Genomic DNA, 17,319 nt, shown 5'->3' on the forward strand with positions numbered 1-17,319 from the left:
AGAGAACTGAGTATGGCAGCTTAAAAGATGAAATAATCAGGGATAGAAATGCTGCAAGAGTCTTGGATGAAGCATTGTCTGACCACTTGCAGTCAGTGGGTGATTTAACCTTAAAGGCAATTCAACTGGGCAAATAAGTTGAGGTAAGGAAGCAAAATTGATCAGCAATTTGGGGTGACAGGGAGTACCATGTCCCAAAAAAAGCTGACTCAATGGAGTAAGTTAAATTTAAAAGCAGCGAGGTGGCCGTACAAAAGCAGGGGAGGCAGGAAGAGTGTCCAACAACCGCCCCAGCTAACTGTAATTAGTGTGGCGGGAAACAACAGTCGCAAAATCTGTCCGCATGCCATTTTTACAGAGAGAAAGGTCACTTTCAGGCTGTGCCGCAGCATGAAGCTTGTGCAGAATAACCTTAAAGAGAAGCCTTTGAAAGGTGGCAAGATCCATGAAATAGAAGATATCAATGATATTGCAATGCCTTTCTTTGGAGAGACCCAGGAACTAAGCTGAAGCTACTGGAGTGCTGATATCCCAATAGAGAAAAAGATACACTTTAAGTTAGACATAAGTTAGACCTCCGAGAAAGGTTCTCTTCAGCCATCATGCAAAAAGCTACATGAGCTGGGAGGTATAGAACTCAAGGTCACAGGGAAACTGAATGCAAATCTTCAATATGGAGAGAGGGAAATTATTGAACCTTTTATATCACCCTGAACCAGAGCTGTTCATTCTTAGGCAGGAAAGCTTGTACTGACTTTCATCTGATTTGCAGAGTAGAGGAAATGGAAAGCCAAGAAGATCAGCCTAAAAATTTCAGAGCTAAATTTCCACACCTGTTCGGAGGACTAGGGAATCCAAAGACAGCATTCTACATCACTCTACATCCTGAAATAAAGCCAGTGTGCCTGTTTACACCCAGAAAAGTTCCTCATCCACTCTTCACAGAATCACAGTGCCTTCGGCCCATCGAGTCTGCACCAACATGTGAGAATCACTCTTGCAAAAGGTGAAGAAGGAAATTGACTATGTTGAAGCAAGGCGAATATACACCTGTGACAGAACCACCAAGCTGATGCTTGGGAATGGGCCCAATGCCAAAACCCAGTGGATCGATCAAAATTTGAGTAGCTTTTACACAGCTGAACAAAGCAGCCGAATGCAAAGTTTATCCTAGTCATCTGTAGACATGAGCTTAATAAAACTGGGAAAGTTCAATCTGCACAAAGCTGGATGCAAATAGTGGTTTTTGGCAACTACCCATTGATGAAGAGTTTAGGTTGCTCACAACTTTTGTTACACCATTTGGGAGGTTTTGTTTCAACACATTTCCCTTTAGCATCACACCAGTGCCAAAAATCTTGCAGGGGACACTGTCAAGTACCTTGGAAAGACTGGACAGAGTTGTGTGTCACATGGATGATGTCCTGATCCATGGATCCACTCAGACAGAGTATGATACTAGAGTGAAAGCTGTGCTGCACCACTTACTGGAAGTGGACTTACACTCAAGAACAAATGCAAATTCTTGCAGCTGACTGTCAAGTTCCTATGGGTGCGTCCAGTGTCAGAGTTCATTCACAGAAGAGAAGAACAATCAAGGAGTTTCCAGCTCCTCAGAACCTGACTGAGTTCCAGAGATTCATAGGTATAGTAAACCAAGTTGGAAAGTTTTTGCCCAACCTAGCTATTGACAATGTGCCACTACATGGCGCAAGGAGGAAGCACGAGGTATTTTGAGGAAAACAAAGACATGTTGATATCACCTGATATTTTAGCTCACTATGACCCAGAGCTACCCACTGTCATTGCTGCAAATGCATCTTCTATGGCATTGGTTGCTGTACTCTTTCAGATCAAACGAATGGAAAGTATAGACCCATTTACTACACATCCCGTTCACTGACAGAAACCGTACAGAGATATGCAGTGATAGAAAAGGAGGCATTATCTACTACATGGGCTTGTGAAAAGTTTGCAGATTATGTTCTTGGTCTCCACTTCAAGATAGAGACAGACCAAAAACCCTTAGTGACACTCAAATTCCAAGGAGTTAGCAAAAATGCCTCCAAGTGTACAATGATTCAGACTGAGGATGATGAGGTTTGATGCAAAGACAGAGAATATTCCAGGAAAGCAGCAGAACACAGCGGATGCTTTGTCCTGTACTCTAGTGTCAAGGCCTGAACAAGGTGGTGTAGTCCTTGCTGATGAGGTAGAAACTTATGCATCAACAATAACCACAATTCTACCAGCAACAACTCAGTGACTAAATGAAATCAGAGATGCACGTAAATCTGAAGTATGTGCTCAGGTCAGAGAGTACTGCATCAAAGAATGGCCAGCATACACATCGCATAATCCCATTCTTAGACAGTACTATGAACAGAGAGGACACCTCAGTGTGGTTGTTGATTTACTCATCTATAACAAAAGATCAGTAATTCCAAGAGTTCTGAGACTCAATATACTGCAATGATTGCACCAATGACATTTAAGCATCACAACATGTTGATCCAGAACAAGATATTCTTTCTGGTGGTTCTCAAAATCATTGGAAGAGATGATATCAAACTGTATTACTTGTGCAATTCATCATTAAGAGACAAGAGAGTTGTTGATGTCATTTTCCTTTCCATCAAGACCATGAGAACGTCCTGGGACGGACCTCTTCAAACACAGAGGTAAAACATTCTTGATCATAGTAGACTACTACTCCAGATCTCCAAATGGATAGAAGTCAAGCAGCTGTAGGATCACACTTCTGAAGCAGTGATTACATCCCTGAAGGAGATAATTGCAACACATGGAATTCAAGACCCAAGACCTTGTAATCTCGGACAATGGGCCGCACTTTGCCAACATATACTTTGAAGAGTTCATGGCATCATATGGATTTGTCAGAGGCTTGGGTGAGGGGGGCTGGAGGGGGAGATGTAGCATCACTCTCCCTCTCTTCAGGTACCACGCCCTGAGAGGGCATTGGCGACCATGGACCTCCATGCTAACTTTGCTCTGGACGAGTTGATCATCTTCATTGGTGGTGCATTCATCCAGTTTGTGAGCTCTTCAAAAAGATTTTTCTCTTTTACCTTCCATCTTTCCCATCAGCATCAGACTTTCTAAATCATGATTTCTAATTATGTGCCCAAGAAATTCCAACTGTATCTTCCTAATAAATGTAGAATTACAGGGAGAATCAGAGATTTGGAGGTAGATGTAGAATAAGGGGTTAATTCTAACTGTGAGATGTGCTAATGAGACACAGTATACATCATCACAAGAAGTAATGTAATGTATCATGATCTTGTTCTCCCATGAAAGATATGTAGCTCACAGTAAGAGATATTCCATTAAAGTTAGCATTTTCCTTACCTCAGCAAACTCTGTAAATATTCTGTTTTAGCACAAGACCAAGGATATTATAGTCCTTGTTGGGGGGTTGAAGAATGGGGATGATGGGTCAAAAGAACACTAGCTTGATGTTGGAAAGCTGGTGACTAGCCTAATGAGAAGGACACATTCACAAATGACCTTGAGTTTTTGGTGGCACATTTCACTGTTGCCTGTGGACAAGCCCAGGTACCTGGTAGCTTAGCAGCAGGCCAACAGCTTAGCAAGCATCAAGCATAGAGTCATAGAGTCATAGAGGTCTACAGCACAGAAAAAGGCCCATCAGCCGATCAAGTCTGCGCCGGTCAAACAAGTTCCTAACTCTTCTAATTCCATATTCCAGCACCAGGCCCATAGCCTTGTATGCCATGGCATCGCAAGTGCACATCCAAAAACTACTTAAATGTTATGAGGGTTTCTGCCTCTACCACCCTTTCAGGCAGTGAGTTCCAGATTCCCACCACCCTCTGGGTACAAAAATTCTTCCTCACGTCCCCTCTAAACCACCTGCCCCTTACCTTAAATCTATGCCCCCTGGTTATTGATCCCTCCACCAAGGGGAAAAGTTCCCTCCTGTCTACCCTATCTATAATCTATAATTTTATACACCTCAATCATGTCCCCCCTCAATTTCCTCTGCTCCAGGGAAAATAACCCCAGTCTATCCAATCTCTCCTCATAACTAAAATGCTCCAGCCCAGGCAACATCCTGGTAAATCTCCTCTGCACTCTCTCTAGTGTAGTCACATCCTTCCTATAATGCGGATTCCAGAACTGCACACAATACTCTAGCTGTGGCCTAACCAGCGTTTTATACAGTTCCAGCTTAACCTCCCTGCTCTTATATTCTATGCCTCGGCTAATAAATGCAAATATCCCATATGCCTTCTTAATCACCTTATCTACCTGTCCCGCTACCTTAAAGGACCGGTGGACATGTACACCAAGGTCCCTCTGATCCTTGGTACTTCCCAGGGTCCTACCATTCATTGTGTATTCCCGTACTTTGTCCTGCCCAAGTACATCACCTCACACTTATCCGGATTAAATTTCATTTGCCACTGATCAGCCCATCTATACCCTCCTGTAATCTAAGGCTATCCTTCTCACTATTTACCACCCCACCAATTCTCGTGTCATCCGCGAACTTACTGATCAACCCTCCTACATTCAATCTAAATCATTTATATATACAAGCAACAAGGGGCCCAACATCGATCCCTGTGGAACCCTAGTGGACACAGGCATCCAGTCACAAAAACACCCCTCAACCATCACCCTCTGCTTCCTGCCAATTAGCCAATTCTGGATCCAATTTGCCAAATTGCCTTGGATCCCATGGGCTCTCACCTTTGTTATCAGTCTCCCATGTGGGACCTTATCAAAAGCCTTGCTGAAGTCCAAGTAGACTACGTCAAAAGCATTGCCCTCATCTACACACCTGGTCACCTCTTCGAAAAGTTCAATCAAATTGGTCAGGCATGACCTTCCCTTAACAAAACTATGCTGACTGTCCTTGATTAATCCCTGCCTCTCCAAGTGTAGATTAATTCTGTCCCTCAGAATTGCTTCCAATAGTTTCCCCACCACTGAGGTTAGACTGTCTGGCCTGTGGTACCCTGGTTTATCCCTTCCTCCCTTCTTGAATAATGGTACCACATTGGCTGTCCTCTGGCACCTCTCCTGTGGCCAGAGAGGTATTGAAAATTATTGCCAGCACCCCTGCTATCTCCTCCCTTGCCTCACTCAACAGCCTGGGGTACATTTCATTCGGGCCTGGAGATTTATCTACTTTAGCCTGCCAGACCACTTAGAACCTCCTCCCTTTCTATGCTAATTTCTTTAAATATATCATAATCCTTCTGTCTGATTTCCATACCCATGTCGTCCCTCTCACTTGTGAACACCGACACAAAGTATTCATTTAGAACCCTACCTATATCTTCCGGCTCCACACACAAATTACTACTATGGTCCTTAATGGGCCCTACTCTTTCCCTAGTTATCCTCTTACTCTTAATGGACTTGTAAAATAACTTTGGATTTTCCTTTATTTTACCTGCCAATGTTTTTTCATGCCCCCTTTTTGCTCTCCTAATTTCCTTTTTAAGTTCATCCCTACACAGTCTATACTCCTCTAGGGATTATGCTGTTTTGAGCCCTTGATATCTGCCATAAGCCTCCCTTTTTATCTTTATCCAATCCTGTATATCCCTCGACATCTAGGGTTCCTTAGATTTGTTGGTCCAACCCTTTATCTTTACTGGAGTATGTTGACCCTGTACTCTCTCTATTTCCTTCTTGAATGAGTCCCGCTGCTCTGACGCAGATTTACCTAAAGGTAGCTGCTCCTAATCCAGTCTGGCCAAATTATATCTGATCTTATTAAAATCGGCCTTCCCCCAATTTAGAACTCTGATTTCTGGATCATCCTTGTCCTTTTCTTTAGCAACCTTGAATCTAACGGAGTTATGATCACTATCTGCAAAATGCTCCCCCACTGATACCTCTACCACTTGCCCGGCTTCATTCCCTAAAATTAAGTTCAGGACTCTTGTAGGACCTTCTACGTACTGGCTTAAAAAGCTCTCCTGGGTGCATTTTAAGAATTCCGCTCCCTCTAAATCTATAACACTATGACTAACCCAGCTAATGTTGGGGAAGTTGAAATCCCCCACTATTACTACCCTATTATTTCTACACTTCTCTGAAATTGGCCTACATGTCTGCTCTTCTATTTCTCTCTGACTGTTTGGGGGCCTATAGTACACTATATATATTTACTAATTCACTATATAGCAGTGGCTAGGTAAACTCCCCCACAATATTGCAGCAATGGGTGACTGTAATGTGATCCTTGGAGCTTTTGCCTCCTTTACATTGCCACCTGAGAAATTGTTGGGCAAGACCCAGAAAAACATGCCAGTCTTGTCCATACTATAGATGCCTCTTGGTGATGCAACCATGGATGCAAGACGCATTTTCAGTCACTGACAACATTGGTGTTGGCATCGGCACTCTTGCCCAAGATGACCTGGAATGAGATGGGCGGTTGTGGAAAAATTCCAATCGCTCATCGGATCCTTGAACTAGGTGAACTAGGGACAGGGTGTAATGCAGGGCAGGAGTGGACTGGAGACAATGATGGATTGTGAGCAAGCATGGTGGAATGACTCCTACACCATGGTACTCACTGTAGAAAGGTCAGACCTGCAGCAGAGATGTTTTCTGGTAGGAGAGCGGTGGGATTTATATTCATCAAGAAGCTCCCATTTACACTTCAAGATGCTGAAAACCTGTGTTTTATGACCACTCACAGATGCTTTAGCTACCTTGATCATGCTAATTAATTATTGATTCCCTTGACCTAATGACAACTTATTGCACTACTGTTTACCAGACATGTATTCAAATATCCCAGTGAAAGTTTTCCAATTAATCCTGAAGAACCAGATGAGATTATGATCAGTAACTAATGGACAATGCTAGGAACTTCAGTTTGAAAGCAACAAAGCTGATATGCCTGTATCTCTGCCTGTGACTGTACCATCTCCCAATGACAATTCCAATGTGACAAACAGCCATACTGTACTGAGTTGGGTAGATTGGGTCCACGTGCATGTGCTGTGTGTCTGTGTGAGGGTCCACATGCATGTGCATCAACCAGGTCTAGATGCTTGAACTGTGCTTGCGGGCACGAATATCAACAGGCTCCACACAAAGTGGGAATCTTACAAGTTTGTGCTCATGCACATCTTTGTTTGTGTCTATTTCAAAATTCTGGAAAATGCATCAAAAAGAATGAAACATGACACCAAATATTCCAAGAAGTAAATTCCCAAAAAAATGTTCATTATACCCACTTCTAAAAAGCCATTAGTCCACTACTGACGGGCTAAAATAAAGTGTGGACTCTCTTTGTCATGTAAAGGTCACAATGCATTCATAACTGTAGCAGGTCTATTAAAGGAAATATTCCTGACAAGATTGAGATACAACGGCAAATCAACGTCCACAACTTTCTATAGGAGAATCAGTGCTTTTAAGTATAATTTTTCATCTTTAAGGAGTCACAGTAAAGGTCACTTCACCTGAGAAACTACTGTATTATTGCAAGAAAATTTTCCAGACTATAAAACAGAAAGGGCACGTTTGTATAGCAATATAATCCCATCTAGCAAGGATAATGATATAGTGCAGCATTTGAGAACACAAAGATCAACCGCTGAAGCCTCCCCACCAAACAACTCAAGACAGCAGCCCATCCCTGCTAGTTGCCTTCCAACAGCAACTAGGTAAAATCAGAAGAAATTCCTTGCCTGGTTTTTTTTCTCATTAGCTGTTGAGCAGCATTAGTACAAACCAAGGAATGAAGGGTACCAGTAAAACTTGTCTGAACGACCTTAAAATGTACCTTAAAATGCAACTCCAGTATTACTGGTGCCAACATTACTGATTTTAACTGGGATTTAATCATTTTGAACTGTTTTTACCTTCTCGGAGGCCACTTCGGCCAGAGGGAGTTTGTATCCCAGTGAGATAGATATGAGTAGAAAAGAAGCTTATTGGCAGATCCACACATTCACCGAAAACAAACAGATCTGGCATTAAAACATTGCATTGTTTAATTAAAACACACAGAACAACTTTGGGTAGCATTGTGGAATGCCTGTGGAAGGGCAAATAATGACAGTAACTAACATGATATTGTAGAAGCTGAGTATTTCTGACTGAATGTGACTGAAGACTCTCCCTGAAGTCATAACAATCCAAGAAGCTGTTAAGAAAAAACAAATTGGGTTTTTTTCTTTTTATTTACCTGCCAGTGAAGGATGATGCTCCAGATCAAACCCAGAGTAAGTTTATGATTTCCATCCACTATATCACTTCCGCCAATATTTACCAAATCCACCTGTGGAGGCAAAGGAGGATAAACATAACTAAACATGTCCTCGTGACAGCATATTTTTGTAAAAGGTGGCCTAGCCATTTAGCCAAGATTGTTCAACCAGCCACCTAGAAAGTCTTCTACGAATGCCCAAGTTCCAAAATAAAGGCACAATATATTCCAGAATCTGTGGCAATTTGGTGACAAGGAGCTGGAGTATGCATTTAATCATATGAGAGGGTTGCAGGTAGGGACCCTGCCACCTTCCCACCCCACTGTCAATTGAGACCCTTAAGTGGCCAATTGAATCCCACTTAAGGGCCATAATCCCGCTGTCACTGGCATTAATGCAACAGCAGGTTGGGGGCTCGCCATGTGGGGAATATGACAAGCAAACCACCGTGGTGTTTGCTTGAAGGCTCCCAGGGAGTGTCCCTCATTAAAAGGCAATCATTGCCTGATCAAGCAACTGACATTGCAAAGGGGGGTAAGGGGGTGGAGTGGGGGGCCCACTGGGAGCCACCCCCATGCACTAGCTGTCGACTCCCCTCCCGTCACCTCCCTCTCATCCCCTGTGGCCTGGGATAAGGCAATGATTCTAGGTCCCAGGTGGGTGTTGTACTGGAGGCAGTCACCACCTCCTCAGTGGCGCTGCCATTCAACAGAGCTATTCAGCAATCAGAGGCCTGCAGCTCTCGAGGAACAGGACATCCATTCGCAGGGTCCATGATCCTGGGGAAAGGCCGGCCACTGACCTGTCAAGTGCCCAAGTGGCACATGATGTAGCGGGCCCTCCTGGAAAGAAATGAAGTGGGGCTCCCGCTGGCCCTCTGTTGCCTCTGGCCATTGACTCTACTTTTAATGTGTTAACAGTTACCTGCATGAGTGCAACTGTAGAAGTGAACCAATTATTGTATGTTGTATTCCTGGAGAAATAAATTATTGCTACCCTGGCCTTGAATGTGCATCTTTCTCTAGTTTCTCTCCTATCTTCCATCATGCCCTTTGAGGTTATCTTATTCATGGCACCCACCTCCTGCTCTTTTGATCCTATTCCTACTAAACTGCTGCCCACCCAACTTCCCCACCTGGTCCCCATGTTAGCTGATTTTGTTTATGGCTAATCTATTGCATTTCTAACTATTCCAGTGCTGATGAAAGAGCACCAACCTGAAAGGTTAACTCCTGTTTCTATATCTCTACAGATGCTGCCAGACCTACTGTGTTTTTGCAGCATCTTTTTTTTAAATTGTTAATGATTCTCCCTTCAGATATTGTCCCTCTCTCCTTTAAAATGTGCTGTCATCATTCCCTCATCAAAAAAAAAATCCCTTGACCCTAACATCCTTTCAAACTATCATCTCATCTCCAGCCTCCCTTTCCACCAAAGTCCTTCAACATGTTGTCATCTTCCAAATTGGTGCCCATCTTTCCCAGAGCTCAATGTTGAAAGGACTTAGCTGGTCTCCCACATTCTGCCCTCCATAAACTTGAGGTCATCCAAAACTCTGTTGCCTGCGTTTTAACTTGGACTAAGTTCTGTTCACCTGTAACCCTGTGATCGCTGACCTACATTGGCTCCCAGTCAAGCAACTTCTTGATTTTAAAATTATCATCCTTGTTTTCAAATCCCTCAATAGCCTTGTTGCCCCATCAACTCCCCCCAACCCCCAATCTCTGTAATCTGCTATTTCACCACCATTGGTGGCCATGCCATCAGCTACCTAGGTCCTAAGCTCTGGAATTCCCTCCCTACAGCTCTCCAACTCTCTACCTCGCTATTCTCCTTTAAGGAGCTCCTTAACCATTGGTCATCTGATCTAATATCTTCCTTTTGTGCCTTGGCATCATATTTTGTTGTACGATGTTCTTTTCAAACACCTTGGGATGCTTTATTACATTAATGGTACTATATAAATACTTGTTGTTGTTGTCATGGGTTTATGTAAGAGTTGTGTGCAGTTTAAAACCGAAAGAGAAGTAAACTTAATTTCTCAATTATAGGCTGTAGATGACATTTCTGTGAGGCAAGTTGCCAAATTCTAGAGGGAGAGACTGGAATATCAACATTTTGCGCCATGAAGTGACGAGGCACGGAGGCTAATTAGTCTCCCAGCATGTCAATGTGAGGTTAGCAGCGTGAGACCAATAACCATCTACAGGAGTCATTAAGGCTACTGTGATGAGTGATGTATATTTTTAGATTTTTGTGATTATGTTTTCTGTGTAGAAAGCTGTGGGGGCGTGTGTGCGTCCAAGATTAATTAAACAGGGTGGGGGGTTACTGGAGACTGGTGGTCTGCGAGGTCTAAGAGGTGAAAGGTGGTAGGTTTACACATTTGTAACGCGAGGTTATGGTGAGGTTGAGTTACAAGTAAATAGGTTGGATCTGAAATTTGCATTTTGAGATATGTGGGGACATTGGTTTTACAGTTATTGAATTTCAAAGGGGAGTTCAGAGGTGTCAAGGGACATTTTGCATCCTACAGGGGTTCGATGAGTTAAAAAGGGGAAGGTATATTGAATTTTATTGACCTGAAAGCAGAGACAAAATAGAAATGAAAGATTTTTATATTTGGAGAACTGGAGTTTCAAAGAAGTGTTTGAGGACAATGGTGCCTGAGATGAAAGGGGAAAAATATATTTAAAGAAGGGATGTTTAACTGTTGAGAGAGTTGCTGTGAGGTCAGTAGCCCTTCCTCTTCATTTTCACAATAAAAAAATGGTTTATGATCAACAAGGCAGAGTTCACTCTGGGGTCTGGCTTGCTCAGCAATAATATCAGCTGTGGTTGTAACACTACTTTCTGGCTCATCCTCAAGTTACATTTGGTCAGCTATGTGGTAAATTGCCCACTTTTGCAGGTTCTTATGGGTTCTCAATGAGCATTATTTACACTAGAACCTGACTGCAGTGCAGAAAGAAACTTAGTTGTCCTACCAGGATAGCCAAGAGAAGGCTCCACTTCACATCTCTCATTTCTTCTGCCCTACGGACCTCCAACTTCTACTCTGCACTATTGTTTCCTTCACTGCTTCCCATGGCTATCCATAGGTCAGCAGAAAATCTTCAGTGCGCTGGCCTCTGCTTTCATTTGCTTGGTCTGCTCAATTTACTCCTAATGGCCACACCTGCTACTTCATCATGCCCACAATGGTATCCTAGCTGAAGCCTGGTAAGTGTTGAAAGCCCTGCCTAGGTCATGTACCTGCTTGATTTTACTTTTCTTGGAGAAGCTAGCATGCAACAGAACGCAGGCAAGCAACTGAGGAGGATATCTGAAAACACACTGATATGGAAGAGCCCCCCACCCCTTGATATAAAAGGAAGAGACATTATAACTAGCATCAGAGGTGGCAAAACTTGTGCTACAGCACAGATTTATGGGTATCGTTTGCACCAATCCCTTCTCTTTCAGTCAGACACTTACTCACCTTCTCAGCACAGCAACCTGGGGTGACATAGGGCTATCAGTGATCTTGTAAGTGTGTGCCCTCAATACTACAAACTCTTTTCTCTCTTCCCTTTTGAGGGTGAACAGACAATGGGATCACTAATGCCCAGAAGAGCAATGATGCAAATCTTGATGACAAGGCACCATCACTTATTCTTACAACACCAAGCACCAGCAGAGAAGATCAGCATCCTGCATGAGTCTGAAGAGGGAGTACAGTAGGGATGGTCAAGGAGCACATGAGCATGGCAAGGAATGCCAAGGGAAGAATTAACCAGAGAGTCATCTCACATCCCAGCTTTTTTTTTTATTCGTTCATGGGACGTGGGTTTCACTGGCTAGGCCGGCATTTATTGCCCACCCCTAATTGCCCTTGAGAAGATGGTGGTGAGCTGCCTTCTTGAACCGTTGCAGTCCATGTGGTGTAGGTACACCCACAGTGCTGTTAGGGAGGGAGTTCCAGGATTTTGACCCAGCGACAGTGAAGGAGCAGCGATATATTTCCAAGTCAGGATGGTGAGTGGCTTGGAGGGGAACTTGCAGGTGGTGGTGTTCCCATGCGTCCACTGCCCTTGCCCTTCTAGATGGTGGCCGTTGTGGCTAAGTTGAATATAGAGATGAAGACTTCAGATTGTTGGCATTTTTCTTTCAAAAGCATATTTCCGCACAGTAGTTAATGAAGGCATTGGACTGCCTGCCAGGGAGCTTTCAAAATATGTTGGGTAGCATTGTGAAATACACTCGCTGCTTGCGTTTTATGGGATTCTCATGCATGACAATCCACAGTCAGCCATGGATTGGCTGGTCAACCTAATGATTAATCATACTGCGATCTTGATTCCAAGCATCAAGCCTTTACTCCGCTGTACAGGTGCAAAGAGCAGAGAATAATTCAATAAAACATTATAAAGTCATGGCAGCTAATAGGACAATAGGCAGGCCTGCAAGATGTGCTGCTGTCATCAGACATTAATAGTGTGGAACTGGAGGCAATTACAGAAATAGGGAGGGGCAAAGTCACGGAGGGATTTGAAAACAAGGATGAGAATTTTAAAATCGAGGTAGTGTTTAACTGAGAGCCAATGTAGGTCAGTGAGCTCATAGGTGATGGGTAAATTGGGTTAAGACGTGCAGTTTACGGTGAGTAGAATGTGGGAGGCTAGCCAGGGGTGCACTGGGATAGTCAAAGCTAGAGGTAACACGGGTAAGAATGAAGGTTTCAGCAGCAGATGAGCTGAGGCAGATACAGTCAGGCGATGTTATGCAAGTGGAAATAGGCGGTCTTAGTGATGGTGTGGGTGTGTGTTTGGAAGTTCATCTCAAGGTCAAATTTGACGCTAAGCTTTGATCCAGGCTCAGACAGTTGCCAGGGCGAGTGATGGAGTCAGTGCCAAGGGAACTAAGGGCTGTGGTGACCTTGACTATAACAGGCAATGCTGCATTAGCTCTAGTTGTTCGCTAAGGTATACTTGACGGATGGCCCATCTTATGGTGAGATGAATTAAGGTGGGAGGAGCCTCGGTAGCAGCATGGACCTGCTGAGCCAAATAGCCTGTTCTTGTGCTGAAACTTCTACATAACTCTGTTGCTGACTCCATATAGAAACAAAGCTTCCTTATACATATTCTTCCAGGAGAAAACTGGAGATGTGTTCATAGTCCAGAGCCTATGACAGCAAATAAAATAACATATACCCGCATGAAGGACAAAATTCCCACAGCTAGTGCAATAAAAATATATCCAAAATCTCAATATAACTTGAACAAATGCAACTAAGAATTCCTTTGAATATTGTTTGAAGTGCTCGAACAGATTGTTACTACCCATAGTTTGTGGGTGGGAACAAGAAGTAATGTTAGTCAGACTGCAAAAAGTCGCGAAATTGCATTGGCATCTTAATGATACCACCTAACCCTGTTTTCATATATTCATGAGATTCCCACTTGTTTCAGATGGGAGTTGTGGCCACCAGGAATATCCTGCCCCTGCAGCCAATGCATAAATGTCACTTTCAATTTTCACCCAATGCCATTCCTGTTTGACATAAATGCAGCAATAAAGAAAATCAAATAATCAAATCAATAAAGAAAACAAAATTGCCTCCACAGGGCCAGTCCTTTAATGCCCCAGTTCTCAATCTTAGTCTCATGATGTTTGGAAGGCATTGAGCAGGAACCAGAGATTCTTCAGGGACAAGGAGAGAAGATTAGCAGACAATTCAATTCTAAACTGACCTCATGCTTCTTCCACAGGGAAGTTAGAAAGCAGCATTGACGCTGGAACCATGTTAGTGAACAATTCTCTCAACCACAGCTGATGCAGAGATTACAGTTGTTCAAAAGTGGGGAAAATTTTGCAAGTTTATCATCATAAATATTGGAGAAAGATGCCTACATTACTTTTTCAAATAAGCATCATATAATTTTTTAAAAATAAACTTGGCCTTTTGAACAGTTCAACAAACAATGCCCTATCACAACTTTAAAACTGTGCATTACAGTCTATCATATCAGTTCACATATAATCACACAACTACTTACATTATTCTTCTGCAAAATTTGTAGCGCTCGGTTGACATTGTTTAGTGCATGAACCCTTGTGCATCCCTTTTCTTTTGCCTAGAACAATAAATACACAGGGACAAGAAATACATATTTTTAGTAAGAATCTAGATTTTTTTTATCTAAAATCAGCTGGAGAGATCTCTGCTGAAGGCTGTCTAACTCCTCACCCCAATCCACTGCAGGCAAGGAAATAAAATGATATTCCAGTTTAATGATTCATCTGACAATAAAGATTCAACAAATTGATCAACATAAATCGGTTAGCCTAAGTGACTTGAGGACAAACTGAATGATTTAAGTGGCCTTTAGAGCAAAGTGCTGCAAGTTAAGGACAAAGCAAGCATGACACCTCTGACAGCTCTCAACAACTTGTGAATTCTTGTCATTCGTAACTAGACATGAAAAGATATCTGCATGGTATCTGCGTGAAGACTGACGTTCACTAAGGTTTTCCACTGAAGTTACAGCAGAGATGCTACACAAGACTAACTAGAAATTGTATTGTTTTACATGAATCTATAAATTTTTTAATGGTTTTAAATTGTTTTACACGATACAGTATACTTCATGCAAAGCATATTACATGCGTAAGTTGATACTTATGTTTACAATAAATATGCAAAGCTGTACCGCTGATGAATGCATCAGAAAGAACAGCTTTTTCTGATTATACATGTACATAGGATAATAAATCTCATCCCAACAGCTCAGCCGCTCGCAATCAAGGGCAGAGGTACATGCTTGAAATCTGCCCATCAAACTCAGCTGCCTCAGTTTAAAACATTCGACCAGTACATGGCAGTCCATTGACTGGACAAGCTATGTGAAAATGTTTTCTTTCCATCAGAGAAGGAAATGGAAAAAGAGAAGGAAAGTTGAGGTACTTTCATTGGACACCTGAATCACACCTTTGCTGGCCTTAATTGAAATGGAATGAGTAATCCTTGTGGCCATTGTGATGGAGATATTAATACAATACAGTACAACTTTTGAGATTATGATGTATGATATTTATTTCTTGAAGGGATGGTAATTCATCTTTTAAAAATAATTAAAATGTTGATTGTAAATAGTTTATTAAGTCATTTATCACAAAATCGACAATGGTCTGATTCTGACTTGTGGCAGGCCTGGTAAACATTAGTTGCAAGCAACCTTCCTGCAAAAAAAATGGGAACGCCATTCCAAAAAGACAAATGATTTTCAGAATTCACTGATTTAAAACAAAAACCTGCAGGAGCTCTCCTGACCCTCAAAATGAAATGGATCACTTCATCATAACACTGTTGTAACAGTGAGCACGTCAGAAAAAAAATATCTATATTAACATTGACAGGGCAACAAATGCAAGTTAAAAATGACTAACAGTCTTATTATCTATTTCTATCCATCACTTCTTCTTTCTTTCATTATTTGTCCATCTAAAGCGGTTATTTATATTTTGCTGACTTGATCTTGTATATTACCAGTGTGTGAAGGAAAACAGAAGAATAGTAGTTGGCATCTATGGCATCCACCGTATCCATCAACATAATAAAGTTGAGAAAACTCGGACAGGTTTTGAATATGCTCGGTAGCTTCAGTGCACTGGTACTTTCCATACCAAGGGGGCAGTAAGGTCTTTGTTAATATTAAAATATTTTAAAATAAACTTTGAAATGTCTGTGGGCTCACCTGGGAACTTTCCACAGAATATTATTTTTTAATCATTCATGGGGTGTGGGCGTTGCTGGCTAGGCCAGTATTTATTGCCCATCCCTAATTGCCCTTGAGGAGGTGGTAGTAAACCACCTTGAACCACTGCAGCCCATGTGGTGTAAGTATACCCATTGTGCTGTTAGTGAGGGAGGTCCAGGATTTTGACCCAGAGATAGTGAGGGAATGGCAAAATATTTCCAAGTCAGGATGGTGAATGGCTTTGAAGGGGAACTTCCAGGTGGCGGTGTTCCTATGTGTCTGCTGCTTTTGTCCTTCTAGATAGTAGTAGTCGTGGGTTTGGAAGGTGCTGCCTAAGGAGCCTTGGTGAGTTCCTGCAGTGCATCTCGTAGATGGTACACACTGCTGCTACAGTGCGTCAGTTCCCATGTTTACATGATGGGGCCGGAGTCAATGTTGAGGTCTCCCAGGGCAACTTCCTCCTGACTGTATACTACTGTGCCACCGCCTCTGCTGGGTCTGTCCTGCTGGTGGGATAGGACATACCCAAGGATGGTGATAGTGGCATCTGGGACATTGTAAGGTATGATTCCATGAGTATGACTATGTCAAGCTGTTGTTGTCAGGCTCCCAATTTTGTCTCTAGCTCCCAGATGTCAGAAAGGATGATTTTCAGGATCAACAGGATTGGGTTTGCCATTGTTGCTTCTGGTGCCTATGTCGATGCTGCAAGGTCTATCTGGTTCCATTCCTTGTAGACTTTGTAGCTGTTTGTTACAACATATTGGCTTGCTAGTCCATCTCGGAGAACATTTCCAAGTCAACCACATTGCCGTGGGTCTGGAGTCTGGAGTCACATGTAGGCCAGACCAGTTAGGGGCAACAGATTTCCTTCCCTAAAGGGCGTTTGTGAACCAGATGGGTTTTTACGACAATCGTCATTGGTCATCATTGGACTTTTAATTCCAGATTTTTATTGAATTCAAATTTCACCATCTGCTGTGGTGAGATTCAAACCCGGATCCTACCTTGAGTCTTTGGATTATTAGTCCAGTGACCATGCCACTATGCAACCACCTCCCCTAATTTCCAGTGATTTCAAATATTTTGTTGCCAGTGCAAAGCTTAACCACTTTTCTCAAAGCGGCCTCAAACAACTGCCATTGAACTGAAATTATTGCCATTTCTACAGAAGATTCTGCATCGATTCAGTACAATATACATGGCCCAACTGACTTATGAATACCATTGTGGTTTATTGAAAATGGAAACACTTTCAGATAAGAATCCTAGGCTCAATTCTAAAACACCACAATTAAAAAATAAAGTGAAACAGAAGTTCCTAAAACTTTTACTTTGATACAAAG

At 42.5% G+C, this 17,319-nt stretch overlaps 1 protein-coding gene across 6 annotated transcripts in view; it reads right to left on the bottom strand.

Moving 5' to 3' along the window:
• Positions 1-17,319, bottom strand: part of dmd (dystrophin) — a 1,945,510-nt gene that overhangs the window by 1,429,682 nt on the left and 498,509 nt on the right. For all 6 annotated transcript variants that reach the window (XM_078559857.1, XM_078559853.1, XM_078559852.1 and 3 more), the window contains exons 4-5: positions 14,273-14,350; positions 8,210-8,302 (exon numbers count right to left, since the gene is read on the bottom strand). In XM_078559857.1, the coding sequence (XP_078415983.1) occupies positions 8,210-8,302; positions 14,273-14,350 (171 nt within the window). The remainder of the gene's footprint in view (positions 1-8,209; positions 8,303-14,272; positions 14,351-17,319) is intronic.

Source organism: Cetorhinus maximus, chromosome 16 (genome assembly GCF_964194155.1).
Source record: "Cetorhinus maximus chromosome 16, sCetMax3.hap1.1, whole genome shotgun sequence".
Lineage (NCBI taxonomy): Eukaryota > Metazoa > Chordata > Chondrichthyes > Lamniformes > Cetorhinidae > Cetorhinus > Cetorhinus maximus.